The sequence below is a fragment of the Vanessa tameamea genome, chromosome Z, assembly GCF_037043105.1.
Source record: "Vanessa tameamea isolate UH-Manoa-2023 chromosome Z, ilVanTame1 primary haplotype, whole genome shotgun sequence".
Lineage (NCBI taxonomy): Eukaryota > Metazoa > Arthropoda > Insecta > Lepidoptera > Nymphalidae > Vanessa > Vanessa tameamea.
Window position 1 is genome coordinate 6,779,358 of NC_087341.1, and position 10,877 is coordinate 6,790,234.

Genomic DNA, 10,877 nt, shown 5'->3' on the forward strand with positions numbered 1-10,877 from the left:
ATTGAATTATTAGTATGAATGCTAACCATAGGATATATTGAAATTTCGGGATATTATATAATATTGTACTTCGCAGTGGAAAACTGGCTTTATCACTACTCTTTTTTAATGAAAAGTAAAATCTTCTTTGGTAGATTAAAGATTAAAACTGTATTGTGGTCTGAGGAACGTCTTTCTTAATTAAGTGAGAAGACTATTGTGATAAATTCAGTGCTTAAAGCTTTTTTTATTGCTAGCAACCCATACTAATATAAGTTTTTTTTATAAGGACAGGTGTTCATATAGTTTAATTTTGGAATTACAAAAATAAATACATAAGCCACCACAAAAAACTTTTCACATTTAGTTAGGTTAGAATTTTTGGTGTCCATCAACTTTATTAATAAGTAGCAAATACGGCCAGGTGTTGCTGTTGCTACGTTATACGTTGAATTGTCATAATTTATCATATACAATTAAAATTTAGTTTAAAACTTTTCTGACCATAATTGGTACAAATTTCAAGTCCAGAGGCTTTTGAGCGATGCACTTTAAAAACTCAGCAATCTTTTTATAGTTATAGACCAACTTTAACATTTCAAGATTTACAATTTTACATGTATGGCCCAATACACCCCAATATTTTGGTCAGAGATTTGATGTACTTTTATATATGAGTCCAACGAACATAATGCCCAATTTATTAAAATTGTACGTAAAGATACCAATAGTGCGCAACGGTGACGCCATTTGTAAGTCAATTTACTCCTTGACTATGCCGCACTGTCGCGTGCCGGCTCTTTTCAATCTACAATAGTCTCATCTGTGGAAGGAAAACAAACCATATACTCCCCGAGGGAGACATTAATTAATTCACGTATGTATTTTTGTAAAATAGACAATTCTTTCAACTATGTTAAATAACTTATAAGTCTCTTTGATCAGACAAACAGAAATTTGTCACCACGGTAAACTTTTAAAATTATTTTTTTAATGTTTTATTTAAATATGTATTTGTATAGTCTAACCATTTAAATTCAATTCTTCGAAACATTCCTAATGAAAAATGCTGTAGTGATCGTATATATCTACGCAAAGCTAGAGGATCAAGCAGGTCGGAAGGGCTTGATCGTCGATAATACGAGCCGCTCTGCGTTGAATACGGTCAAATGGAAAAAGCTGGTACTGGGAAGCTCCCGCCCAGAGGTGAGTGCAATACTCTTCCCAACTTATGAGGTTCGTAACATCAACGCCAAGTATTCCAATACTAGTGGAAGCTAGTCCTAGCTGTGGGAATGGGAATGTTTTCAAATCGCGGAGATACGGCAAATGGTGACTTTTAGCGGATAATGCGTGTATTTGTGGTTAAACCTGTATGTATTTATGGTTGAATTGGAATATATTTAGCCGATATCGTCAACGCATTCTACACGTTGCCCAGGGAAATTAATAGGGGGGGGGGGGGATATGTTGGTCTTGTACACCATAGCGTGCCTAATATACCTGCCTGGTTTTATCAATAAAATTTTAAACCTGGCAGTTAAAGTAAACCAAGTTTGAATCTATAAGCCATAGACAAATTATGAACCATATTTAAAAAAAAAATCTACTCAAACCAGTTTTTTATTATTTATGTTTCTCATTCTATATTATATGTATTTTTATAAACAAATAAATAAGTAAACTTTATAAAATATATATACCTAATTAATATTTTCTTGCTAACACAATTATCTCTTTGTTTATTAAAAAAAATTGTACCTTGTGCGAAGCCTAATTTATACGAGGCGTAGTTTAATATAGTCTTGTACAATGACATTTTGAAAGAGTTTGCAAGAGCCTACTTATTTTGATTTTGTACGTCAATCAAGTTAATCTGTGCAGTGTCGTAATGAAGCAGCTCGATATTTAATTTAACGTTATAGCGCATGCGTAATATTTTAAGAACTTGCATTGGACCAATTAATTTGGTGGGATAGAAAGATCAGGTCATATATACAAGAAGAGTTAAGTATCGGATTACTTTTTCAGTACCTGGCTTCCGTATTTTTGTAAGTTCATAAAAATTATACGTTCTAACGTTCTAATAAAGAACACTTTTACATAAAATTGACCCAGATAAACAGTTGATATGAATACGTTATATTTTTCAAATAGACTTCAATATTACAGAGTTTTTTGGGCCATTCAGTCAATTAATTAATTATTAAATACAAAATATATATAATTAATAAGAACGAGATATTTTATCTCGAAAACTTAAACAAAGTTCCTGTGAGGTTAATCTCAAATATTTTAATTATCGTTAAAAAAAGAAAAAGAAGAAAGAAGACAAAAGCTAAATAAACAACAATTGAGAGCTTTAATAATCTATAATATTCATTATGGTAATGCGAAAAAATGGTTTTGAACGACGACGAAACTTTTATCAGAACTTTGGAAGTAAAGTTCGTATAAATAGTTAAGTTGAATTGTGTTTTATATAATAAGTTATATAATTCAATATATGTTAATTAAGAATTGTTAGTACTGTACAATATATTTGATCTAATGGCTTAAATCTAAAGTTTGTTTATCTTTGTTCTTCCTTCGATTGAAATAGGCTACAGTAATTAACACTTTTGTTACCCACATAATATTATTGAGGACAAATGTTTGTTTACTCACCTTTTTCTTAGATATATATATAATTCATATAGATTATATATATAGACAAGCCCTTGAAGGGCTATTTTCTCTTTTGTCCACCCTAGAAGTTCATTACCATGATATTTTTTTAGAACAGACTTCATAATATAGATTCATTAAGTTTTATTTTTTATATTAAGTCCAGCGAAGGAACAGGTTTGCAAGTTTGCTATAGTTCCCAATAACCAGTTCACCAATTAATCAATTTTCTTAAAAATATGTCTCGACGAAAAATGTCTGGACGCATTTATTTGTCTTAATTTGGTGTACATAAAATGTGGATGAAGAGATTACCAAATGACAATGTTTTTTTATATATAAAAGGTTATAAAAGTAAATGTACCATCTAAGACAGATTAATGCATAGTAGAATCATGCAGAAATATATATTCATCCAGTTTTGTGTTTACCATTTGTTTATGTTTTTCAACGAGCCATCTAAACAAATTTTGAATCAAATATACTTTAGACAAAAAAATAATAAAGAACATTATATTACTACTAAAATCTTATCACTTTTTATATTTTCTGAATGTTTAAATTTAAATGTGGCTTTAGTAAATAAGTACTATGTATTTGCATATTAAATTTTTCTAAGGTAATACAGGTCTCAACTTTTTAGAAATTACTATTCGGATTTTTCGGATTCTATGGATAATTTGACTTGAGGGCCGACTTTAGTCTTCGAGGTGGTGGACTGTAGTCTGGATCAGGTACAGGAGGCGCTGGAGGCCAAGCGTCACGTCGCCATTGTGGTTCATTTGTAGGTGTTGTAGGTGGCTTCACAGGTATAGGTCGTTTTGGTTCCTCAAGGTATGAAAACGGACGTGATCCTAGACCTGGCCCTGGACTATTTTGACCGTGCAGCCATGTGTCGGGACGTTTATTGTTCCTGAGTTGAGAAAATATATTTAATGCCACATCAATTTGTACTTATGTAAATATCTGTACACATGTACCTATTTGAAAAAATGTTGACGAGATTGAATAATAAACCACTACCTAACGATCTTAAAAAATGGGTCTAACAGTCTAATTTCGCCAGAAAACAAAAACGCCATATAGAGCCTAGTGTGTACTAAGAAAGGATTTTTCAAAATTCATCTCCTTAGCGGGTTAAATGGGGGATCAGAGTTTGCCTGGAAATTCTAAAATTAACGAATTAAATGTTAGAAATATGGAAATCAGTATTTATGCTTATCTTATTGAGTCAAATACTAAAAATAATAAAGAGATGAAATTTTAAATAAACATATAACACAATAGAGTAAAATCTATATTAGATAAAAGGATAAAATTTTACTTTATATATTTAATTATACTTTATAATATAATTACTTTGATAATGCTTACATCGTTATTTAATGTTTATGAAATAAAATTGAAATGTACAGAATTTAGGTAACAAATAAATTTTAAATGTTAATAATAAATAATTGGTATTTCTTTTGCCTTTGTCTGATTAATAAGTAACTATATAATTTATGACAAAGCGAAACAAATAAAAAATAGACACTACTTACCTGTAATCAGACAAGGGGTTTTCTTTTATAGGAGCTCTAGGAGGTTCGTCGTCATTGAAGGCTGGATTTACTTGAGGCCTAGTAAAACGAAGAAGTTTACATTAATTGCTTATACGTGTAATATATTATTGTTATTTTTTTAATTACCATATAACACGTATTAAATAATGTCTTCGAATGTATATATGTATTTGAAACCAAATAACGCCTACATTAACGTATCTCATAGAGTATCCAACTATGCATGAAATATTTTAGTGCACTTCTCTTTTCGCCGTTATTTATAAATTCTCACAGTCCAAGACAAGGCAGCAATGCATCAAAATCGAAATGACTATCAAAAGGCAATATGCACATGACCAAAGGCTTTAACTGCATTAGAAATACATTCAATATATAAAAAAAAAATATTACGCATACTATTGTACATTTCAGACGAACACACACATATATAGACATGTAATATAAAACATTCTTAGTTTACGTTGTTACTACCACTCAAAGTTAAAAATCAATGATACTCTTTTGGATTTTTATTGTAATAATGAAAAAACACTCACCCTCTTGGATAACCCATGAACATATCGTTGCGGTGCAAATTCCACGGATCTTCTACTCTTTTCGGATTACTAAAAAACCAAAAATAATTTAATAAAAGAGAAATTCTAAAATTATATTCCTAGCAATTATAATGAAAACTTATTTCTACTAATTTATGTCGTGACTTACTTTGTACTCTCTTGGTTCGCTCTCATTGGAACATGATGAGGTTCTTCCTCAAGGGGATGGTTCAACGAAGAACTGTAGATTAAAAAAATAATTAATCTGAAAAGTGCTTTACGTACTTAGTATTAGTATCATTAATTGATCAACAAAACCTGTATATTTTATTATTAAATTTCAATACCCACTGAATATTTAGTTAGGAATATTGTTATTGACCTTCATTTCTCATAGTAATTGTTTTTTACACTTCTTCTCTTCATCGATTTAATTTAAATTTGGTGTAAAAATAGTTTGATTTTCAGTGGCTACTTTTTTAAGTTCAACCCGTAAAGCAGGTAAAATCGTGGTGACGGTTTGTGTGCTATAGGTAAAGTTTTATAAATTTCGCGCGGATCAAGGCGCAGGTTCAAATATTAGGTAAATATATATATATATTTTAAAGAATTATATCAGTTAGACCATATAATAAGAATATTATTATTTTTATAACCAAATGCTGAACCAAATTCATTGCTAAGCGCAACACTTGAGTAAAGCTGGACCATTTTGACAATTCTTTATTTTATAACGTTACGGACATTATAACATAACTAAGTTCACGCGGGTCAGCTATTTCTTTAAGAAAAAAGGTACATACCCCCTCATAAAAACGTCATGGCGTCGAGCATTCCAAGGATCTTCATATCTTTTGTCTGAACTGTAACAATCAAAACGTACATTGTTCATAACTTTATAAAAAAATAAAATTTAGTAATATGAAATATTAGAGTTCACTATATACTCACCCAAATGCGTTCAACACTCCCAATTTGTGGATTGGATGCTAAAACAAAGTTAGATAAATTATTTTGATAAAATTTAAATTGTGATTATTTTAAACTCCTTTGTGTATATAAGTAATTCAATTGAATACCTCATTTTCTTGTATTTTTTGTTGAAAGTCGACTATGTAAGATACCAGTAGAATGAGAAGAACGATGTTCATTGCATAACCAATAAATCCCTTGAGCGATATGGTCATCAATAGAAAAGCTCCTAGCCGAATCATGTCTAATTGATAGTTCATCAACAAGCCGGGCGAATTTTTGCTCTGTAAGAAAAAACGAATCGAAATATTTCCTCGTCGATATGTAAATGAGCTTAAACTTTATAATATATCTGTACGTGATATAAAATATATTAAACATACCAAGAGATCAGTTACAGTTTGGTAGTCCATTCCAAAATGCACGCCCAGGGTTAGATCAACCACTAAAGTTGCTAAGCAGGTACCGACGTAAACATAGGTTATGATATCCAAATTCGGAGCGGGACCATCTTCCTTAATTACAACTATAAGAATTATATATTACTTTAAACTTAATATTTTTCAGAAAAAGCTGCTCATCAAAAACGGGATGTGACTAAATAGTTTTAATTAATTAATATAAAAAAGTACCTAATATTAGTGCAATGGAAGCGACAAGATTAATGACGGCGAACACTAAGATTAGAACTGTTAGTATGAAGACTGACTGGACCTTTGTAAGGTCCTCTAAATGTAAAGGAGCACAGGTTTCATCTGAAAATGTAAATGTATATTTATAACTCTAATAAATTATTACTGGATACGCTTAACTTTAAGTGTAAACACCTACGTATTTTATATATTAACTGACTTAAGGCAACTTGATTAGGTTTAATTCCCGAAGAGATGTATTTATTTACATAAGTCTATTTATACTGAGAATTTTTTTAAATTGCGAATGTATGAAATGGGGACGAGATTGTTAGCAGCAAAAAAACAGCGAGTCCTCAGGATAGGATATGTAATTTTTCTTGTTGAATTAAGGTTTCAATTAATGGACAAATAAGCATTATTTCAAACGCAGATATATAACAGTGCAATCGCAGATATAATCATGCAAAAAATCTAGCTGTTTAATTAAAAAAAATTTAAACCAGCAAATTTTTCTTAAAAATCGTTAAAACTCGGTTTAAACCGTGGTATCCGTTTGCTCAAGAATAATATCCTCGAGTTGTATTAGAATTTCTCTTTATTAAACTAAGTTTTGGTTTCGTCGATTTTTTTCAAATTTTATATAAAAATATTGATAATACCTGAACCCTGAGGTAAACGATCAATGTTTGCTTCATTGGTAATTCAAATCGTAAACAATGACAATTGCAATGATCGAGACGTCGTCCATTGCATTATTAAGAAAACACTCACCTTGAACATAAAGTTTGGCAATTGTTACCAAGAAAAAATCAGCGCCAGTAGAATTTGTCAAGTCACCAACATGGCAATCGTAACGGAATATCAGAGCTAGTACACATAGCACTATATTTGTTAATGATAGAATCTGCAAAACAATGTAATTCAGACAGTTATTATTTAAATTTAAAAAAAATACATATAATATTGTAAAACCAACGCATATTTCGCACTAAATCATACAATATATCATAATATTTCAATCGGATTTTAATCGAATTAAATAAACTCGCTTAGCTCACAAAATTTTGCATCGGATAAAATTGTTTTTAAGTCAATATCAAAAACAAAGTTTTCAAGAAATTCAAGTTTTCAGGACAAGTGATTTGTGATAGATTATATAATCTCCTAAGCGGATATGAACGCAAGAGTCTATCAGCAGACCGGCGTGTTTCGCCTCAAGGCGTTGAAGCGATAGGAACACTGGAAGGCTCTAGTCACGTCGCGTGACTGCCACCGCGAGGAAAGGTATATCTCTATACTAGCGACCCGCTCCGGCTTCGCACGAATAATGCAATACTGATAATAAATATACAACAAAATGTCTTTATATACTAAGTTCATAGCTTTTTGTCATTAGACAATACAAACCGCTATGTCCCTGCGTTTTAAATCTGTAATATCATCGAAAATATTCATTTAAATTACATGCTGTAAAGGGCCATATTAATCTATATATATTAAGTGCACGATGTATTTAAGGTACTTATTGAATAAGGATTAATGCTGTATTGCTTAAAATTGCTTCGAAAATAAGCCATTATTTCTCGTAAAAAGTAAAGGATAAAATACGGTTATTGTGGCTTAACCCTTAGAGATAGACTTATACCATCGCGCACTTTTTTGTAGACCTTTTCAAGGTGTACAATACTGTAGTACATTATTTTGATCTATCTTTTAGACTTCAGCCAAAGTTTGCAATGTAAGCGCAAAAAATGTGTTTATTTACGACATCACATTAGAAACTTCTAAAATTATCAGTATTTCTCTACTATATTGTGCACGTATTATACATATAAACCATTCTCTTGATTCACTTTAGCTATTAAAAAAACCGCATCAAAATCCGTTGTGTAATTTTAAAGATCTTGTTTGTTTATATGTATAAGAGGTTGTTTGTTTTATACTTGTACTATGTAATGATTTATTTATTGTTAATTAATTACTGTATATAACTTTTGCGCTGCCTTTTTTTTATTCTTATAATCACGAAACACAAACAATATGAATAAAATATCCTAATATCAATCGTATATAACAAATAAAATATATTTTGTATGTTTTTATGAAGTATTCAATATTGTAATAATATATTATATATAATGTAATATTCTTTTGAAATTAACTTTAAAGATAACTAAGTAACATACATTATGACTAAGCATACGCTATAAAGATTTTATAAATATGACAATAGCATAACAAATGTAGCGTAGTTTTAAATAGGACCAATAACATCGCTAAAATGTGACGAAGTATGCATATCAATTCATAGAAGATAATAAATCGATTAGAGGCGATAAGCTGACAAAGTGGATGACGCTATTGCTCTAAGTGTGAAGTACTTTAAAACAAAACAAAAGTGGGATTTTGTTAAATGTTGAATGTTTGACTGAAATAACGAATAAGGTTTAAGGAAGATTTTATTTTCAATGAGTTTGACTAAAACGTTGCTATCAATTGAGAAAAGTTATATATAATACAAACAATCACATTTTAAATAAAATTATAATCTATGGTCACAAGTAAAATACTAATCACAAATTCCTTAAAGTGATAATAATTAACGGAAGTAAAAAAGGTGACGTATCTTTTTTTGCGTACTAATAAAAACGAAATTAATTTATTCAACATATTATATTAGTAGTCGTTACGCACAAATAGTACAAAACATTTAATAACTATTTAATATGAATATGATTTAAGTAATGCATTAATGGTCCAATAACCATACTTTTGAAATAAAAAAAATATAGGTAAATAATTTCGACAGTTGGCTAAATCTTATTGGAAAATATTACTTTCGCACACAAGTTATTGTAGGAATACAACTGGAAAAACTAATAAAGTTCGCAATGCATTATAGGTATTAAGAAAATCGTTTTATTCAAATATTTTAAGTATGAAGAGAAACAAGGTAGCTCTTAGCTCTAAAAAAATATTTACACTTGCATCATTATATACAATTATTCATATAAAAATAAAAACTGGTTACGTATTGAGAAAAATACTTACAGTAGAAAGTCCCGCTGAAACGCAAGCTGTTACAATTATTTCCGATGGAGTGTTTAACTTATTTTTATTCATGTTCACTTTTAGTAGCTACATGTATTAAACAACACGTCATACCGGTCTACTGGTCGATCATGAAGGGGCTATATCACTTTTAATCGCAAAACGATAATTATTATCGGTATTAATAAACAATATTATCTTTACAAGCGTATCGATTACTTAGAATAGTTTTACATAAATTAGGAAACCCTTAAAACTGATGAACTCTGATGTGTATCCATAAACCAGTAGGTACGATTTTAACATTTACACAATTTTAAATCTAACCTACTCGTACGTATAATGGGTAAGAAAAATATTAAGTATAAGATGCTTTTCCGTGTACGATTGCTATAATACCTGTAGCTTTTCTTCTAGGCTAAGAGCCTCATGACTATCTATGTAAAAAAAACATTGACCCTTTGCTCCTTTGCTGAACGAAAAAAGACAAAATAACAAACACAGTTTCGCTTTAATAGTATGAGTAGGGATCGAGCGATAAACCAATATATACGATGGGTGAGATTTAATTACTCGAAGTTATTTAAATGGGAAATAAAATGTGAGTACACAATTTTCGAATTTTCAATTTGAGTAGCATTCAGACCAATTTCTAACTCAATATTTTTTTATTTTTTAGGTAGTTTGTTGTAGCCTAACAATTTTGTGGCTTCATAAGATATAACAATATAACATAAACATAATTCTTTGAGATAATGTTGGTAACTTTTAAACTTTAAAGTTTAATTAAACGAGGTTTTGTATGCATCATTATAATGACATATACAAAGTCACGCATGTTCTTCCATCTCAAATAATTTACTTTAGAGAAATAAATAAACATACGCACAAGAAAAATAATAATTTATTATATATACTATATACTCATGACTAAAAAATGTTTCACAGATAATAGCATTTTATGAACTATATAAATTATCAACTTAAGTGATGGGCATCGTATTAATACTTACTTTACTGTGACATCATTCTATTATATTAGATGGTGACGTTCTCCTGAGAGACTTCAATCAAGTCAGTCATTCTAATGGCAGACTATCCAACTGTTCCAGTTCAATAGTGTGTGCGCATATTTGGATTTGCGCACATACTGTGCTCTACATATTCCCTCCCCCTCTTTTTTCACGCGGGCACCACAATCGCGCTGCGAACAACATTGCCCTTGCCCACTCAGCTACGCCACTGGTAAACGTAAATGAGGTTGGCTTGATGGTTTTCTACACGTTACACTCCTATTCCACATTCCGAGTTAGTATTTGTCCCAATAACAAAGTGTAGCGCACAGTCTCAGAGCAACAGCTAAAACGTAAACTAATATTTCAGCTATTTGACCACATGTACGAAGGCTTTGAAAAATTGCGAGTAAAGAGGAATACTGTTTTTCATTCTCGCTCAGTAGGCATATCACA

At 30.4% G+C, this 10,877-nt stretch overlaps 1 protein-coding gene across 1 annotated transcript; it reads right to left on the minus strand.

Annotated features, from left to right (window-relative positions):
- Positions 1 to 3,106: 3,106 nt before the first annotated feature.
- LOC113402166 (uncharacterized) lies at positions 3,107 to 9,568 on the minus strand. Its single transcript, XM_026642354.2, has 11 exons — positions 9,409 to 9,568; positions 7,129 to 7,261; positions 6,355 to 6,477; positions 6,106 to 6,248; positions 5,830 to 6,006; positions 5,702 to 5,739; positions 5,554 to 5,613; positions 4,920 to 4,991; positions 4,751 to 4,819; positions 4,191 to 4,268; positions 3,107 to 3,559 (listed from the first exon to the last, which is right to left on the minus strand). Exons 1-11 carry the CDS (start codon positions 9,478 to 9,480, stop codon positions 3,316 to 3,318), a joined length of 1,209 nt encoding a protein of 402 aa, XP_026498139.2. The 5' UTR covers positions 9,481 to 9,568; the 3' UTR covers positions 3,107 to 3,315.
- Between the last annotated feature and the right edge of the window lie 1,309 nt (positions 9,569 to 10,877).